Here is a 20,766-nt window from a genome sequence, read left to right as displayed (position 1 = left end):
AGATGCCAGAGCATTAACCTCTTCTATGCCACGGTCAGAGCTGACCGCAACATAGAAAGGGTTTGCTGCGGGTAAGGGAGCCCATCGGGTTACTGCCGTGCAGAGGCTGCCCAATGCCTTGCACGGCATCGGGACCTGCCTTCTACGGGTGTCCAGGACATCCAGCCTCAGGCTGGGTCTCCTAGGCAACCTGTTAGTGTATTACTCTGTGTAATATACTAACAGGCAATTATGTATTGTAATGAATTGCAGAGGGGATCAGACCCCCAAAAGTTAAAGTCAGAAATAAAGTTAAAAAAAAACTAAAAAACACACATATTAGGTATCACCGCATCTGTAATGTTTGGGTCTATAAATATATCACATGATCCACCCGGTCCGATAAACACCATAAAAAAATAAAATAAAAACTGTGTGAAATAAAGCTGTTTTTGTCACCTTACATCACAAAAAGTGCAACATCAAGCGATCAAAAAGGTGTTTGTCCCACAAAATGATACCAATTAAAAACGTCACCTCAACCCGCAAAAAATGAGTCCCTACTTAAGAAAATCACAAAAAAAAAATAATAACTATAGCTCTCAGAACATGAGACACCAAAGCATATTTTGTTTTGTTTCAAATATGATATTATTGTTTTAAAGTGAAATAAAAAAAAAAAGTTAACATATTAGGTATTGCCGCGTCCATAACAACCAGCTCTATAAAATATCACAGGACCTAACCCCTCCGGTGAATACCGTAAAAAAAATTAAAATAAAAACTGTATAAAAAAAGCTATTTTTGTCACCTTACATCACAAAAATTGCAACACCAAGCAATCAAAAAGGCATATGCCCCCCAAAAAGTACTAATCAAACTGTAACCTCATCCTGCAAAAAATAAGACCCTACATAAGACAATAGGTCCAAAAATAAAAAAGCTATCACTCTCAGACAATGGAGACACTAAAATATGATTTTTTTTGTTTCAAAACTGCTAAAGTTAAATAAATGAGAAAAAGTATACATATTAGGTAATGCCACGTCCGTAATGATCTGTTCTATAAAAATATTACATGACCTAACCTCTCAGGTGAACGCTGGAAAAATAAATAAATAAAAACTGTGCCAAAATTACAAATTTGTTGGTCATCTTGCCCCATAAAGTGTAATAATGAATGATCAAAAATTCATATGTACCCAAAAATGGTACCAATAAAAATGTCAACTCTTCCTGCAAAAAACGAGCCCCTGCACAAGAAAATTGGCGGAAAAATAAAACAAATATGGCATTCAAAAAATGGAGACACAAAAACATACCTTTTTTTTCAAAAATGCTTTATTATGTAAACCTGAAACAAACAAAGAAAGTAGACATATTTGATATCATTGCGTCCATAACAACCTGCTGTATAAAAATAGCACATGATCTAACCTGTCAGATGAATGTTGTAAAAATGTTTTAAATTAAATCGGTGCCTCACAAAAAACGTAATATAGAGCAATTAAAAATCATATGTACCCCAAAATAGTACCCATAAAACTGGCACCTTATCCCCTAGTTTCCAAAATGGGGTCACTTTTTGGGAGTTTCTACTGTAAGGGTGCATCAGGGGTGTAACGGGGTGCCGAAGGCGCACTCGGTCTCCCATCAGCCGCAGACCTGATGCTTAGCTTCGAGAGCGAGGATCTGTGTTTGACCTTGTTCCCAGGGCAGCTTTGCTAGCTGGGAGGCTCCCTGCTCCTAGGTCTGCCTTGAGCGCCGAGCTGATCACTCGGTGCTCGACTGGTGCTCGACTCGGGAGGGAGGGGGGTCGGCCGCACTGGCCACCAATGTGTTAAATACAAGGGAGGGAGGGGGGGGCCAGCCGCACTGGCCACCAATGTGTTAAATACAAGGGAGGGAGGGGGGGCCGGCCGCACTGGCCACCAATGTTTTAAATACAAGGGAGGGAGGGGGGCCGGCCGCACTGGCCACCAATGTGTTACATACAGGGGGGGGGAGAGGGGGGGTCTGCCCCCTGCTGCCTGGCAGCACCTGCCAGGCAGCAGGGGGCAGTCATGTACACAGTTCTTTTAGTATATTCTAACCTGAAGCGTCCCCATCACCATGGTAACGCCTCTGTGTTAGAATATACTGTCGGATCTGAGTTTTCACGAAGTGAAAAATCAGATCTAAAAAGCTTTTATGCAGACGGATCAACGGATCCGTCTGTGTGAAAGTAGCCTACAGACAAGGATGACGGACGGCAATCTTGTGTGCATCCGTGTTTTTTCACATTGACTTGAATGGGTCCGTGAACCGTTGTCCGTCAAAAAAATAGGACAGGTCATATTTTTTTGATGGACAGGAAACACGGATCACGGATGCGGCTGCAAAACGGTGCATTTTCCGATTTTTCCATGGACCTATTGAAAGTCAATGGGTCCGCGAAAAAAAAACGGAACAACGGCCGCAGATGCACACAACGGTCGTGTGCATGAGGCCTAATCTAGAAAAAAAAACTTCCGTTTAACAATTTCCAAAGAACAGATTATTCCTGTGTCTGAAACATTGTACTATGAAGCCATGTCTGTAATGAAAATGTTGTAATTAGAGAAGGAGTTCAGAACATGAAAGACAGAGAGGAATGAATCCACTAATTTGTCAGAGAAAATCCTGACAGGCATCTTAATTAACTTACCGTATTTTGTACCTCTACGTGGTGCCAGTGCTGTGTAGATGCAAGTACGGGTACTTATATAGTTGGAATAATGTGATATGGAAGGAGGGAGCAACAGAATACAAATGATCGAATAGCCACTCAGCCGCCATATTCTCCGTAATGCCAATTCATTCTGTCTCTGTATATACACATACATATATACTGTATATTATGTGATGGTCTAGAGTGAATGGACATTTGGAGATTCCCAAAGTAGATTCTGCAGTAGGTTAAGTTAAAAACACATTCCATATATACATTTAATAAAACAGTATGCAGTAATCTCATAAGCTCCATCTAGTGGCAGCTGAAGGTAGCCAGACTTAGATGTCCAACAAGCATAACATAATTAATCAGCACAAACTTTAGACCTATAAAACATCCTATTTTAAAAAGGTAAAAAAAATTACATTAAACAGTATAAATTATTTTACTTTACCATGTAATAAAAGTGCATACCCTCTATAATAAAGTTGTATTACCTACAAAACAGTGCATGTTGCTTCTGGACAACAATGTCTAGGTGCGGAGCTGGTGCATGCAGAATGTGGAGTAGGCGCTCATCTAGAATTGATGGGGGAGACATGATATTTAGTGGCAAGTTTGCACATAAATGAATACTATTTAATGCAGAGATTTACCTCTTCCCATCAGACCAGCAGTTTTCTGGTTTTGTTGAGCTTTAGTAATTCCCTCTCTATGAGAAAAAAAAATTTCTTCCCTCTGTGGAGGTCCAACTCTGTTTTCAGCAAATGCTTTAGGTGGCAATACTGAGGGAATGAGGAGCATTGCTATTCAAAATAACTTATCCTATCCTTGATAGGGTGGGCACATGGTGTACTCACATGAAACCCAACCTAGAAGGGGTAGAAAACACAAACCTCATGCAGATATTGGTAAAACTTGGGACTGCGGGTTTTGCAAAACAATAGGAACAATCCCTGAACTTTTGGGTTATGTGGATGTACTATACAAAATCTTATTTAAAGGGAATCTGTCCCTATTTTTTTTTTTTTTATAATAGAGGGCAGCATAAACTGCTGACAGAGATCATCAGTAAAAGGCCAGGGCACATTTTGGACCAGTTGTTCTTTTAAAATCCCTGGTGAGAAATTCCAGCATGAGTTATGTGATGGTTTCCTGATGGTCCATCAATATCTTTAGCTGTGCTGGTCCTCCAACAGATGATTGACAGCTCTCTTTGCAAACTTTGGTAGAGGAGAGTCAAGAACTCATGGATAAGTGTCAGACTGGGGTGCCTGAGGCCCACCAGCACACTTTATTCTGAAAGCCCACTGTAAAGCTACATGCAAATATTACCTGCTCACACTGAGGCAGCTACAAGATGGTAATGGGGCCCCCTGTATTGACTTTTAGAGGACAGGTCCTTGGGGAAAGAGAATAATGACTGGCCTGCCTCTGTGCCAAGAAGTCATCTCAGCGACCAGATGCATCTATAATAATAAACTGGGTACTTTGTCAAATAAACTACCCGTTTCTTAATATGAACATAGGCTGGGTGAGGTGCTGTACACTGCTTATCCATATGTTGAGCAATCAGTGCTATGTGCCTTTTGTGCAGAGGGTGGTGAACTAGGGGCACATCTTGCTCAGGGGCCCACCAGGGATTTCACCTGATGCCCTGTGGGCCAGTCCAAGCCTACTCATTTGTGCAGAGGGTGGTGAACTGGGTGCCCATCTTGCTCAGGGGCCCATCAGGGGATTCGCCTGTTCCCCTGTGGGTCAGTCCAAGCCTGCTCATGGACATTGGAATTCCGGTGCTTGCCTTGCCCTGGAGCTGCTTAACAGGAATATTAATAAAATGAAAGCAAGGAAACCAGTATTTCAATGAGGGTCACGGTCATGAGCCATTAAAACGTATAAGCTATCAGTGGCATTGGTGATAAATGATAGATTGATGGACATTGCTAGTAGTGATGGACGAACATCTGCCGGGGCGGTTCGCGAACGCGATCGCGCGAACGCGATCAAATGTTCGCGAACCGCAAGTTCGCGGCGGGTCCCATTCATTTTAATGGTAGGCAAACCTGAAAAACCTTCAGCTTATATTTGCAGCCAAGAAATAATTACTAGAAGTGCACAAATAGTCCCACAACATGGACAGTGACATACCAGATGTATTATTCGAATTTGCGATCTCCATTCATTTTTGTTTTCAATGCGAAATATCGGCAATATAATTTTCGCGTACGCGCATGCGCAAATGCACTATACAGTACCCAAATGCACTATAAAGAAAGTATATTGGTATATAACACCCCGCTTCAATCAGTTTTTTTGGGGGGGACTGGTATATCACACCAGTAGAAATTATTTGTTCCAATAACGCTTGTCCCTCTATATACCTGCAGTATCGCAGCAGAACCGCACACAACTGCCGCACAATACAAATGCACTATAATATACTTTCTAACATAGAAAGTATATTATAACATTGTACAAGGAAGGCAATCCATTAAAATATACATGAAGATAAAACGTAACCTTTAATAATGTTACTATGAGGGTCCATTCACACGTCCGTAAGTGTTTTGCGGATCCGCAAAACACGGACACCGGCAATGTGCATTCCGCAATTTTCGGACCGCACATCGCCGGCACTATAATAGAAAATGCCTAATCTTGTCTGCAATTGCGGACAAGAATAGGACATGTTCTATTTTTTGGCGGAAACAGAAGCACAGATGCGGAAGTGCGGATCCACGGATGCGGACAGCACATTCCGGACCTATTGAAAATGAATGGGTCTGCACCCGTTCCGCAAAATTGCGGAACGCATGCGGACCCATTTTGCAGATGTGTAAATGGAAAGGATATCCCTCAAAATAAAAATAAATGAAATTATTAAAGTTAAGCAAAAAGCATAGATGTGGTAGGCAATAACAAGTGCTCGGCGGCACCAAATCAGGTGCTCGGCGGCACCAAATCAGAAACCATATGTCCTACCACAATCCGGGGGGTTCCAGTGCACATCGATGAATCCAGGAGGGAAAGCAAAAAAACATCTATTCCTGGGCTAGATGATGATGTGGTATTAAAGGACAGGGTGGGCAAAGAACTCTCCCTGATATTGCCCTACAGGGGGGTGCTATTCTGCCCCTGATAGCCTAACGACAGACCACCCGCCCTGATAAGAGCGACCCTGTCCGGAACCTTACCCTATATAAAAATGGCCCTAGTAAGCCCCTAGCCCCTAGGCCCCTGACTTCCAGGTGATCACTATATAGATCTGTGTTTTTGACTCATTATAAAAGTATATTATAAGTATATATCACACATATAGATGGCACACCTATACTAGTGCTTAAAAGGACTTTTGTGGCCCTATTAGCTAGCGTTTGGTGTCCCTAAAAGCCTGTCCCTGCCCCACACAGCAACCTCTCCCTACACTGGCAAAACACTGAATGTAAAATGGCGGCCAAATCAGGTTTATTTATAAGGTAGGGGGTATGTCCATGTGCTGAAATGTCTCAATTGGCTGTCCTGTACCACCTGATGGATGTTTCATGGGTCAAAGTTCTTCACAATGCAAAAGAATATGGCGGGCGTGAATTTCTCCATATGTTCGCATGTTTGGCAAATCGTGAACACGCAAAGTTCGCCGTGAAACGACCAAGGCCATCTCTAATTTCTAGAATAGGGGACTCCCACATCAGTGGTGGATAGAAGTTATATAACGTTATATGTGCACATGCACAATGCTTCTCCATTCTGCACCTTCCATAGTATTACATGGAACAGCAGTGCACACTCCTGGCTACTATGTTATACAGGTCTTCACCACCATGGACTATCTGGTAGGGGAGATTATGGGGGCACTAGTGTTTGGACCTTACTATTTATTCTTTTATCACCTATCCCTTGAAAGGGAACACCTTTTTTTATCTGAATTATTTCCAATACACACATAGATACTTTATTAAAGAGGACCTGCCACCATTACTGGCATGTCTGTTTTAGTGAATAATTAACATGAAATTACAATTTTATACTACCATTCCATAGACTCTACTTCTGCTGCTCCCCTGGTATTCCTTTTAGAAATGTATGAGTAAATGCATTAACAACTGGATGTCACTATTTTACCTTTTCAAATGGGTGTGCCCCTTCACATTCTGACACTAGTAGAACTGATTTGGACATTACCAAAGCATGAGGGGCTCACTGCACCCACCACCACCACCTGATAACACCCAATTTATTCATAGATTTTTTTTAAAGGAATAACAAAGGAACGGCACAAAATTCTAAGGAAAGATGTTCCGGAATTGTAATTTCATGGGGAATACAGTTAAAAGACACCCTGAGAGCTGACAGGACTTCTTTAAGATAGTTCATTACCTTCCACATTGAAGGAACCTTTATATATTGAGCCAACAGGCTAGAATAAGGTCATGTATTTCTTCCGACATGTAGCACTAAAATGCCAGTCTTAGATTTAACAGTAATCCATGCTTTTCCAGAGGTCTTACACAATCCAACTTGGGTTCTTTGCAGACACTTGAAGAGGAACTTTTTGGCAATAATGAAGAAAGTCCTGCCTTTAGAGAGTTCTTGAGCTTACTCGGAGATACTGTCTTGCTTCAAGACTTCAAAGGGTGAGTCACAAAGATTAAAAAGGACAGATTGGATCTAAAAACACAATTGTTTTGATTGCAATGGAACAGAAAATATTAGCAATGGTTTAAAGTGATATGTAATGGGTTGAAAATCAATATTTAGTGTCTTGACATTGAAAAGATCTGCTGATTACATTTTTTTTCTTAGGGAGTTATGGTCTTTCTGTTGTCAGATTTGATTGCCCATTCACTTTCTTTCTTTTGTTCTTCTGTGGATAATAGAGATATAAATGCTGCAGTCTTTACAGAAATCACAAAGTCTAACATCAATCCAGATCATTTTGGTACTTTCAGAGTTTTCATTTGTATATGAGTCTGGTAGGATATTGTTCATTGGTTTTACAGTTATACGTCTGAACATCTAATAGATCTTGTTTAAAGAAGTTTGCCGAGACTTACTTATTGATGACCTATTCTTATGATAGGTATCAGATCTAACAAATCACACCCAAGCCTAACAGCTATTTTCAGAAGTTTCTGAACCAGGCATTGGCACACACAGCTCCATCCACTATGTAGTGTCCGGGCCTGGTTACTGCAGTGCTGCTCCCGGTCAAGGGAATGGGCTGGCCGCATCATAGCAGATAGAGCAGTGTAGTTCTGGCACCTAATTCCTGTGCCGGAGCTTCAGAAAGCAGCTGATTAGCAGGGGTGGGGGGACTTGAACTACCACCGATATGAAATTGATGAGCTAGGTAAGTCCTGGAAAACCTCTTTTCACATTTTCTACATCTTTATCTTAATATAAAGCATCCAATACAAGATCAGAAGCATGTGAACACCTGATCAGTACATTCACATGTCATCTGACTCCAAAGTCATGGACATCATTGTGCTCTTGGCCCATGGCCTTTATTACTATAATAACCCCTGTAGCTTCGACCTATCCCTAACTCTTCTGCCCCACCAGTCCACCACTAGATTTTGGAACACAACTGCAGGAACTACTGTCTGCAATATTAAAGACAGGCAGAGATGTTGGGTGGTAAAACCAGGACAGGAGTCACTTCTCAACTACATCTTATCTTTTAGGAATAGATGAGGCTGAAACCGCTTAAAGGGAACCTGTCACCAACTTTATGCTGACCTCACTGAGGGCAGTATAAATTAGAGACAGAAATGCTGATCTCAGCGGTGTGTCACTCATGAACTAAAAGTAAGTGGTTGCCGAGAACCAGCATCATAATGATTGCAGCCCAGGCCTGGAAAAGAGTAAAATCTATCTGAGAAGAGTCCTGGTTATTCCTAATCTCCTGCTCTCCCCGCCTATCTGCTGATGATTGGCAGTTCTCTCCTATAGAGAAAGGGAGAAAACTAGGGAGAAGCCTGTCAATCATCAGCAGGTGGGCAGGGAGAGCAGGAAGTCATGAATAACCAGGACTCTTCTCAGGTGGCCGGGACTCTTTTCCATGCCCAGTCTGCAATGATTGTTATGTTGGTTCTCGGCCACCACTTACTTTTAACTTATGAATGACAGACCGCTGAAATCAACTCAACTGTCTCTACTTTACTCTGCTGTTAGTATGGGCAGCATAAAGTTGATGACAGGTTCCCTTTAACCTTCTTACAGTGGAATTTACATAATTTTAGTCATGTACTTTAAAGAAAACCTATTAGCTGCATTTTAGAAAATACCTGCATTCCCTGTGAAATTACAATTCCAGACTTTTTCCCACTGCCATTCCTCTTTTAAATCTCTGAAAAAAATATGAATACATTGACAAATACATGATGCTATTTAATGGTGTGTCCCTAAACACTGTACATAGAGGCACATTCCTTTGCCGAGGGGAATAGTAACACCCAGTTGTCAATTTCATCAGAAATATTCAGGAGGGTTAATAGAGGAACAGTACAAAGCAGTATAGAGAATTGTTGTTTTTTCATGCGGATTAGAAGTGCCCACTATAACAGGCATGTCAGGAGGGCAAACTGATTTTTTGTAAAAGGGCTTTTAGCAATTTTTGTAGGAGTACATACCTAGTGTTACAGTTCGCAACTTTTTATCCTTTCTCAGTTTCTTAAAATGTTTCTTCTTCTTTACAGTTTTCGCGGAGGGCTGGATGTAGCACATGGTCAGACGGGCACTGAGTCCATTTACACTGCATTCAGAGACAAGGAGATCATGTTTCATGTGTCAACTAAGTTACCGTTTACAGAAGGAGATACCCAGCAGGTAAGTGCTCTTGTGCTGTCAGCTGGCAGACACTGATAAAAGATTCTGATTTCATATTTCTTCAGTATCACAAGGAATATGCTGTAAAATATTGCTGCCCCAGAACCATAACTGGTTTGTAAATATTGGACGGCCCATGCCCACTGCTGTCTTGCTGTCCCGAGCAGGAGCAGATGTCACTTTACTCTCCCTATGTGTATTGAGTCCATCTCTGAGTGAACTTCCTTTCATCCCTGCAAGATTTAATCCTTTCCTAGTGCTCCCAGCCTGGCTGCTGATTAAGGAGCTGATGAACCTTCCTATTTAGCTGGGCTCTGCATTCACTTCTTGGCCTGAGCTTTGAGGTTGTCAAGTGTCTAGTAACCAGAGAAGGTGTGTTCTCTTGTCTGACTACCCGTGTACTGTACCTCACCTGACTATCGTTTCTGCTCCTTGACTCCTGCCCCGATCTTGGAATTGTTATCTGGAATATGCACGTACTTAGCCTGCCCCGACCTTGGGATTGTACTCAGCTTACCCAAACCTTGGACTATATTTAGACTGGGTCTTTTGCCTGATTCCTTGGTGCTTCAAACCGCGGCCCCCATGGATCAGCAGCCAACTATACCAGGACTACTCCAGGAGGTAGCAGCCTGGTTGGTTCCCTGCAGCGAAGTCAAGATCCCTGTACAGGTTTTAAGGGTTGAAAACCAGGAAACTGCCAGGACAACGCCCATAGTTTTAGCCCAAAGTCAAACTGGTTAGTTGGCACAATGGGTCCACACCCACTGCCCGTTACAGTAAACTTATCATACAAACCCAGATCGAAGAGGTAAATGGGGCTTCTATTGAATCAATGAAATATCCAGTATAGTTTTACCTTTGAGTATGTGATAAAATGTAAAATTCATTCCTTCCTTACTTTGATTGTGCCTCCATTCAATGTTATTTTAATAAAATTCAGATGAAAATCGAGTTACTTTTATAATTTACAGTCAATAATAAAACACATTCTATAATTTTTGTAATGGCTGCACTGTTGTGGACAGCACACGGATGACGTCCTTGTGCTGTCTGCATTTTTTGGGGGCCCTATAAAAATGGATCAGTGCGCGATCCACAAAGAATGCCGAGTGGACACAGACCGTAAATACAGTTGAGTGATTGTAGCCTTTCAGGGAGAGAGCTGAAGCAGTAAGGACACACAAAAGCTCATTTGTCAGGTAATCATATGTTTTATACGGCAAATAAAATCCTTGTTCATTGGTAGCACATTGTAAACAATGGACATTCATCCCCAACCAACATTGATAATTCCTGCATGTACAGTAAATGCAGCGAACTAGTGGGCAATGAACGCTCATCCCCAACCAGTGCATGCTCTATCGGCCTATGTAAAAGCACCCTAAGAATGCTGGGAAATTTCATTGTTGCACCCTGTGGAATTGTGAATGCAGCCCTGGATCATAACACATAATGTAACATGAGACCAACACAGGATTAGAACTTTTCAGTAAACTAATTGCAGACATAAACTTTGAATTTAAGTTGCATATATTGTTTAACCCCTTCACACGAATTGCCATAACTGTATGCAGCAGAGATCAGTTATTTAACCAAACATCCGTGGCACAGTGATTGTGCAGGCAATGGAGATAACACTGATCTCAGCCATTCGAGCTGTGTAAAAAAATCCACAATAGAATGCCATAATAATAAGGGGGGGGGGGGGGGATACAACCCAGCTTCACATTGTGCAGTTTCCATGCTTCTTTTCTTAGCTACAACAAGGTATTGATACAAAAGAGAGAAATACACTGCACATCCTGCTATGGTGGCACTCCGTGCTCTGGGGCAGCCACATGCGCAACATCTCTCACCCTCCTCATGCTGCTGCTTCTGGGGTCCCGAGGCTCTGGCCCCCTTCCACATGTCTTCCTCCTGCAGGCCCTGGCCTACCCCTCCCGGCAAGCTCCCTCCCTCAACTGTCCTTAGGGAGCATAAGCATATTCTTGTTGACATTAAAGGGCCAGCATGTGCACCCTGATTTGTTCCAGCCTATGGCTGACCATCTGTGAATATATAAAGACCCTTCCCCTGCTAGTCCTAGTGATGGCATGCTACTCAGTTTGTTTGCCCATGCACTGACCTCTGCCTGTTTACTGTATTGACCCTTAGCTGCCTTACCTGACCTCTGCCTGTTTACTGACTATAAGTACCAGTAACCTTTTGGTGCTTTCTCTGACTTCCGTCCATGGGTTAGCTGACAACTACACCAGGACTATTCCAAGAAGTAGCGGCCTGATGGCTCCCCTACAACAAAGACCAAATTCCTAAATAGGGGGTTAAAGGGTGAAAACCAGGGGACTGCCAGGATAATGTCCTTAGGTCTAGGCCAAACACTTTTAGTTGGCTCATTGGTTCCAATCCCATTGCCTGTTAAACATCCATAAGCGTGACTTGTAGTTCTGAGTCCCCAATGCCAAATCATTAATAGGGCTTGCTACCTGTTATGCTTCATTTACAGTATTTGTCTCCTCATATGTAAAGGAGAGACCTCATGGGCTTCTTCAGGCTCCAGGGCCTGGGTGCAACCGCAGTCTCTGCACCCTCTATAGTAATATCCGACTCCCTTTATACATTATATGACTCTTGTCTTTGTAATCTACCCAAGGTTTGGCTTCAAGGAGTTTTCCAAATGTTTAATACTAATGACCTATCCTCAGGATAGTCCACCAATATATAATTGGTGGGGGTTTAACTCTTGTCACCCCACCGATCAGCTTGTGGAAGGGCTGTGCTTGGTAATCTATGATGAAGCCCGCGGTGCTCAGCGGTGTGCCACTGCCTCTTGAAACAGCTGATTGGGGGGGAATGTTGGTGCTGGGAGTTGGGCCCCCACTAATCACATGCTCATTACGTATCGTAAAGATAGGTCATCAGTGTTAAACACTCGGACAATGGCTTTGATTAAAAAAAGAAAAATCAAAACCACATGAAACTTCCCTGCGTTGAATTACATGAAATGTACACATATATACATACAGATGAACACATATATACATCATAGATACATAGATCAGATTGAATAACAAATCATAACTCCATCACAGTTACTTTTAAATAATCATCAATTTTATTGGTACACAGAGTTATAACCATTGCTGGCCTCACAGACATTAAGAACATTTAAAATTAACCATCAGACTTCGGGTGTATGGCAGTTACCATTCATATAAATAAAGTGCTAGTGCAATCGTATACATGGAAAGGTATCATCAGTGCATATTCAGAGTGTTATCCTGTCCACAAAGTATGGTCACAGAGCCAGATTACCGACCCTGGATCCTACGGACACTATCAAATACAATACTTTGCTAAGTTATCATACAATCAGCAAAAAGCTATGCATACTGACCCAGGTATCTGTCACACCGCCATCTTGTTTGAAGATCTAGCGGGAAATCTCGAGCGGCCTGTGATGACATCATCACGTCAACTGGCGTGGTGATGTCATACATAACCACGCACTGGATTTCGTGCTAGCAAACAAATTTGTCGCAAGCAAACAAATTAGGTAAGTATGATTTATTTTTTATTTTTTTACACTATTTCATGGAAAATTGATTCGCTAACACAAAGCACGAGGAAGTTCGGCTTTGCGTCAAATCGAATTTTCCCTGAAAGCGGATTGAAGTTCCATCATTGTGTTTGCACACATTAAATATTCATACATCAGCAATTACATCTGGGGCCAGCGCCTTGCTATAGGTTGCCACCCTGGAAGTGCATTGGCTGCTCAGGGCCTGCTGGGTTAATTTTTGTGCAGTTTACAAATTTTTAAGTGCCACTTGTGCAAAAATGTTTGCGCGAGAGAAGTTTCTTCACCGACCTCACCACTTTCCCAAAAAAGGGGATATGGTGAGGGTGTGGAGGAGGTAGCAGCCATGCCTCTTTTTTTATCTTTTACTTCAGTTTTCTGGCATAAAAAGAACACTGAAATGTACGCCAGCCGGGGAGGGTGGCATAGATATCTGTATAAGTGCACGGACTGTGCACACCTCGTTATAAATTATGTACAGCATCCAGCAGCGTGCCTCGTTAACATAGACCGGTGTGCACTGACTGGCTATGATAAATCTAGCCCAAAATTTATTTTCACAGCTAAAAGTTTCATCAAACTCCTTTCTTGCTTAACCTCATCAGCATTCCCAGCGCCAGCAGCATTTCAATGAGATCAGTGAATGAAGTGAGAATTATTAATTCATAAGAGGCCATCGCTTTACATTTGCATATTCCCTGCATTCATTAATAATTGTATTTCTAGGTAGTGATAAAGTAAAGGTGAACAATATATTCATTATTAGGAACTGCTTTTCATTAGCAATAAGAGCCTGGGATGAAATGACAACCCTTCTCAATCAGCGATGGTATTTAAAGGGCTTCTGTCACCCCCCAAAAGTCATTTTGCATTTTTGGGCTAATTAAAATCCTTATAGTGCGATTATTCAATATATAGTGCTCTTACCCTTATCTGTTGTTTAGTTTCTTTAAAAACCGCACATTTTTAATATGTTAATTACCTCACTACCAGCAAGTAGGGCGGTTACTTGCTGGTAGCCGCCGCATCCTCCTTTCAAAAAAACGCCCCCTCCTCTTGTTGATTGACAGGGCCAGCGAGGGCCGTTTTTTTTAAAATGAGGATGCGGCGGCTACCAGCAAGTAACCGCCCTACTTGCTGGTAGCCAGGTAATTAACATATTATAAGGGTTGAATAATCGCACTATAAGGATTTTAATTAGCCCAAAAATGAAAAATGACTTTTGGGGGGGGGTGACAGAAGCCCTTTAAAGTGAAGCAAAGTTTACTTTTGGAAGTAATACCTAATAATAACTTTACATAATAATATGAGACGCATAAGGATAGTCATTATAACCGCTATATAGAAGTCTCACGCGACTACAAATAGCGGGGGAGATTCATCGTTACTGTCTTAAATTCAGACGAGGCAGAAGATGTGCCAAATGTACTACAATGATGCATGGTGTTTGTTAGATCTGGTGCATCTTGATAGACATGTTAGACACCTCTTGTTTGGTGACCAACATTTTGCAACATAAATTTAGAGACCTAAATCTGGGGTTTTTCTAGACACTTAAACCAAGCACAGCTTCTTGTAGGACTAGCTCATCTGAATGTAATGATACCTTCTCACTTAGTGATCTGTTGATTCCTTCTTGATTGACAGGGCCAGGTTCCTGCATAGTCATCTCGCTTGGCCCTCTGAATCAAGAAGTGGAGATAGGGGCTGGCAGAGGAAGCAAGAGGCGCAAAGGGTGTATAGAGTGCTTTGGGCCCTGCCTTCAGTGCACTTAACTGCTCATTTGCATGTAAATTAAAAGTACTTCTCCAGAATGAAGCAATAAATCATTAAATGAAAGGCAACATCATATTCAACTGAGCTAACCCTACAAGGCATTAAGGGGCATTTATCAAAATGTTTATGCCACTATGTAAATTATGGCACATACCATATTTGCATCTTTTCTCTTCTCGCCACCTTCTAAATGTGGCTTAGCAAGAGCAGGCATGGCCTCTATGCCCCATGGATTCCCTATCATTTACGCTAGAAACTGTTGTAAATGATAGCTCAGATCACTTGAATGGGAAGGACCCATCCCACTGAAGTGTTGGGAAAGACGGAGTTGTAATTACACTTGTTCGCGCACTGGCCCTTTGAGAGGCTAGAGGTGAGCAGAAGCATGCATGCCCTAAGGAGACAGAGGCCGGAGCAGAAGGCAGAAGCATGGACGCAATAGCATGTTGAGTAGCATGGGTATCATGCCCGCAGGAGAGAGCAGGTCAGGAGCAGGCATAGACAGGTGACCTAACATGGTCATATTTAGGGGCTGTTCACATCTCATTTTTGCTGTACGTCAAGTGTATACATTTGTAAACTGTTATAACATATTGAAATGTATGTCTCAACGTAACCATAGACTATAAGTTGGCAAACGTGGTTCAAAAGTGTCCCTGTATGTATGTTTTGTTTTCTTTTGATGGACAGAATAGCGTAGAATACCATGCTTTTCTGTCCTGCAATGCAGTCAATGACAGACGTATGGAAACATAAGACATTATGTTGCCATCTGTTAAATGTATCCGATTTTTTTTTAGATGATGCCTTCAAATCTTAATTCAATAAAAGAAAGGTTTCACAAAAAATATATACGGTTAAAAAAACAGAAGCAAACGTACTGAAATGTATGGACATTCGTCAAATGCATACGTTAAGAAAAGATAACAACAAATTGCATGTTGTATATGTTAAACGTACAGCAAAAATTAGATGTGAACAGCTACTGTGTCGACTACTGTCTCACTGTATACCATTTTTCTAACCTGCCTGCTAATATGGTAATCAGAGTTTCACTGACTTTTGTTTGACATCAGTGAGGAGACTATACCGCCAGACACTGATGTGCCCAACTGAAAAGTTGTAAATGCAATTGAGCCCTGGCAAGGCTACTCAGTCTGACTTATCCAACACCCATCATATTTGATGATTTTATTGTATTTAATCAAGTAGAGTACCTAATTCAGCAACGTTACTATAGAAATACAGAAGGTTGTTTTTTTATCCATTTAACAGTAGAACTAAATGGGGAAAATTGTTATAGGTTTATGTGTGATTCTTCTTTCTGGCAAAGAGTGCCACCAGCTTGCAATTTTTTTTTTGACTTTTTGCTTTTCCCGATACCCTTTGCCACTTAAAAAAACATTCGACGCCCAACTTATTTAACAACATCTAGATGAAAATCGCATCACTCAAGAATAGCTGAATAAACTAACTGCCATACCTGCCGAATCGCACAACAGGCCGTGACCAAGGTCCAGACCAGGAAGGACCAAAACGATGGCCTGTATTACTGTGTGGACTGTTCGTGATTTCTTTTTGCTAGATCACCAAAGAGCATCTCCACCAACTGAGTTATTCTTGAGTGCCATGGTTTTCATTCAGATACTGACTGGAGTACTACCCTACCACCTTGCACGTACTACTCTCCAGCCATGTAGATCGTCATTACTACAAAACTAGTGCACATTACACCAGAAATCAGCTCCTGGCTGGAGTAGACTTCAGTCCTGGCAAATGGATGGTCCAACCTGTGCTACAATTATTAAGAGGCATTTGCCTCTTAATAGTTGTAGTAAATTTTAGCACAGGTACACAACGCCAGTCAAAACAATCTACCCCCATGTCATAAAGTGGTAATGTACTTTCATTAAAATTTTGTTATTTTATAGGGACATTTCAAAAGTTTTGATGGTGAGAGTCTAAACGCTGAGACCCTCATCCATCTCTAGAACGAAGGGAGAGAAGCATGCGCTTAGTGCGCTCTCCCTCCTCCCTGCACGAGATGGGAGTGAGACGGGCCCATATACTTTCTGTTGTGTCAGTCTCGCTTCCTGTCCTGCAGCGAGGAGAGAGAATGCGATAAGGCCCTCATTCTAGAGATTAGTGGGGGTCTCAGCGCTGAGACCTCCACCGATCTAAACTTTTGATATGTCCCTATAACATATCAAAAGTTTGAAGCAAGTACAGTGCCACTTTAAGATTGTAAAGATTTAGCAAATTTCTCACTTTGCTCCACATTTGACCAGTCCCATAGAGTATAAACATTAATCAGTATCTACAGCAGGACCAGAAGGAGTTGAGATACCATCATCTTCATCTATCCTTCCATTCTTTCGTTTCAGCTGCAGAGGAAAAGACACATTGGGAACGACATAGTAGCAATTGTGTTCCAAGAAGAGAACACGCCTTTTGTTCCTGACATGATTGCGTCTAACTTTCTGCATGCGTACATTGTGGTGCAAGTGGAGAATCCAGAGACGGACTGTACAACTTACAAGGTAGGGCATATCATGTGTACACAAAAAATATATTTAGAGAAATCATATTGTCTCCTGAGAAAACACATCTCTTACCGCTGTGATATTTTCTGTCTAATTGCTTTGGCTTGTTTGTCTCGTACAATTTAACAAGAAGCGATGTACAGAAGTAAACAAGTCAGTTGGTAAAAGTCAAATATAAAAGGTGTCTAAATGGTGAGTGGAGAGCCATAGGGCACAGCTGGGCGCCTTTGCTTTTTTTCTTGAATAACAACCATGTAGGATAAAAGGGGTGACAGCTCTCACCACTTCAATGCTTAAAATTCTGCATAATAAACATCAGCAACACAGCCGTGGCTTTTAGGGAGCCATCTGACCTTTTTTGTAGGCCTTTGTGTTGATTGCTTTTAAACCCCATACAAAGAATGAAAAACAGGGATTGGGCTTCTTTTTGTCTCAACTCCATGAGATATTTCAGTTTAGTTTTACTCACTTTTTTGTACTTGCAGCATTGTGGTTTTGTGATGTATTTGTATGTGTTTCTATGGGGGAGATTTATCAAGACCAACGCTTTATGCACCGGTCTTGATATCCCCTGTGCGGAGTCATAAATTAGGCGCATCCTCCGGCCGACCGTGTACCTAGAGAGAAATCTATGTCAGCCGGCGTAAATGACGATAAAGGGGTGATGCCCTGCCCTGCCACATTTAAAAAGTCACACACTTGTTGGCAAATTTTTTAACGCCAGGCTCAGGGAGATGATAAATCTCCCCCGATGTGTACAATATATGTTTATATGATTACTAAATTGACCAAAAATATCTGTGTATTTTTATGTGATTACTGAATTAACCAAAAATATCAGTGTTGAAAATTTACGTATGGGTAGGATTCATGGTTACATTAAAAAGGTATTCTAGTTCCACTATTAGTTGGTAGGGGTGCAGCTGCTGGGACCCCCACCAATCATGAAGAAGGAGGCCTCATACCTTTGAAATGAACACAGCGGCAAGTCCAGCATGTGCAATGCTGCTCCTTTGATCTCTGTGGGACAACTGGAGCCAAGTGCAGTGCTTGACTATTTCCGACAGTCCCATAGAGATGACTGGAGTGGTAGTGCGCATGCTGGACAGGCCGTTCGGGTCCTGTAGGGTAAGAGGCCCCTGTTCTTCTGATCAGTGGGCATCCCAGCTGTTAGACCACCACCACCAGTCTAATAGTTAACCCCTGTCCTACAATCCAGTAATAGGAGGGTGTATTTAAACATCAGGCAAGCCCTTTAGCAGTCAGGAGTCCGAGGAAAGGGTTACGTGACATAACATTTACTTATCTGCCACTGAAGGAGGTTGACATTTTGAAGACAGACAATCAACTCATTACATCAGATAAATGTATTGCTGGAATTAACAAGTCAAAAGCAGCTGTCTCGCCCATCGCCTGTTCTTTACGGGATATTATATCATAAACCTGGAAGGACGGCATTGCTTATCAGTGTACATTTTCTATCTCGACAAATGCCAATTTTGAAGAAATATGGCCAAGCAGTGACAGGAGGAGTGGGTGGTGGCACATAAGGTTTACAGCAATAAAACAATAAACCCGAGCTCACAAGAGGAAGCTGCTTAGCTCTCCACAAAGGGGTGCGGGGGGCGGCATTGTTACAATAAAGAGTTACAGAATGTGCTGGTTGGCGAGGCGTCCTTGGAAGAACATATTGGCTTGTGTAGAGCTGCTAATTGTTTCCAAGAAGCAGCTGGCTTTAGCCAGACTATATTCTAGTGCAAATATAATTTGAGGACGGGAACTTCCCCCATTAGGATGGTTGCTAGGTAGAAACTCATACAGGCATATGACAAAGATGGGGTTATTAGGTAGAATTGTTGCTTTATGAGGATAATGGAGAGGAGGTATCCCTGGCCCAAGCAGAATGGTCTGCAATTGGAAAAGCATATGCCAGACTTAATTTTATTGACCTGATGATTTAAAGGATCAGAAAATACTAAAATACCAGCTGTCCCGTCATGAAAACACATGCAGCGCAAACAAATATATTAACGGATTCGTGTCTTGGCATGGATTTCGTTCTACTGTATATTCTCAAGCAAATTAGGAGACGTGCTCAAACATTAACTTCCACTATAGTGGGAAATGCTGCACTACAAATCTCAGATTATACATTAGCTATGAAATATGGCTACCAATGGCAATGTAGTTAAAAAGGAGTCTCAGTGCATTGGGGGAGATTTAGAAGACTCCTGTTCTATATGCCAATCTTAACTTGTGCTGTGCTGACATGAAATGCGCCACAATTATTAAGAGGCAAGCAGGTCTTAATCATTGTGTTTCATCTTTGGCAACCCGTACGTCAGGACTGTGATGTACTCCAGCTAAGAACTGGAGTAGATTTCTGGTGTAATGTGCACCAGTTTTCTAGTGCACATGATGTTAAAGGGGTTTTGATGACCTATCCTATCAGTGGGGGACTGCCACCTCGGACCCCTGCCGATCAGCTGTTCGAGAAGGTAGCAGTGCTCACAGTAGCTCCGTCACCTTCTCGCTGCTTTTCCTAGGCCGAGTGACAACACGTGGTCTAGGCACAGCTCACCCTTATAGAAGTGAATGGGGCTGAGCTGCGATACCAAGCACAGCTGCTATACAATGTACTGAGCTGTGCTTGGTAAACACGGAGAGGACCGTGGCGATCACAGGAGCGCTGGTGACTTCTCAAACAGCTGATCGGTGGGGATCCTGGGTGTCAGAACCCCAACAATCAGATACTGATGAGTGATGACCTAGCCAGAGGACTTTAAATGTGTAGGGCCACAGAGGTCCTGTTCAAGACCTCCGTCCTCCTGTCCACACCTCGTCCTTTTTTTAACAAAAAAGTGTCGGAAAGGGGTAAAAAAAAATCCACATTTTGGTGTAAACTGGGACTTGTGCCAAAATGTGTGACTTTTCTACAGCAGAAACTTAATAACTCTCCCCTTGAAAAATCTTTACACAACTGTAGCCTGTATGTTAAGCTGCAAAGGCACAGAAAAAATACGCTCAAAACTAACACTGGAAAACCCTCCATTAAAAAATGGCAGTTTTTCTGCATAAGCAAAAACTGCAGCCTAATACAGTACCAGCAAAGTGAATAAGACTAGACATATCTCATTTACCCTTTGCTTTTTCTTTCTATGCGGAAACTGACCTGCTGTGCAGATTTAGAAATCCGCAGTATGTCAATTCTTTGTGTGCTTTTCGCTGTGGATTTCACTGTTTGCAATGCAAAAACCACATCAAATCAAATGTAACTTGTGTGGAAATGCATAGGAATTTCTGTATGTAAACCGGCATCCGTGTGCAGGAACCCTAAGGCCCCTTTCACACAGGCGTCGCGGAAG

At 42.1% G+C, this 20,766-nt stretch overlaps 1 protein-coding gene across 8 annotated transcripts in view; it reads left to right on the top strand.

The window, feature by feature from the left end:
* The window catches only part of RAP1GAP2 (RAP1 GTPase activating protein 2), a 685,016-nt gene that overhangs the window by 616,707 nt on the left and 47,543 nt on the right, over positions 1-20,766 (top strand). For all 8 annotated transcript variants that reach the window (XM_040423489.1, XM_040423484.1, XM_040423485.1 and 5 more), the window contains 3 exons: positions 7,205-7,305; positions 9,373-9,502; positions 17,243-17,398. In XM_040423489.1, the coding sequence (XP_040279423.1) occupies positions 7,205-7,305; positions 9,373-9,502; positions 17,243-17,398 (387 nt within the window). The remainder of the gene's footprint in view (positions 1-7,204; positions 7,306-9,372; positions 9,503-17,242; positions 17,399-20,766) is intronic.

This window comes from Bufo bufo, chromosome 3 (assembly GCF_905171765.1).
Source record: "Bufo bufo chromosome 3, aBufBuf1.1, whole genome shotgun sequence".
In the NCBI taxonomy this organism is placed as follows: domain Eukaryota; kingdom Metazoa; phylum Chordata; class Amphibia; order Anura; family Bufonidae; genus Bufo; species Bufo bufo.
The sequence above is the reverse complement of the archived record's forward strand: the minus strand, read 5'-3'. Positions and strand labels throughout refer to the sequence as shown.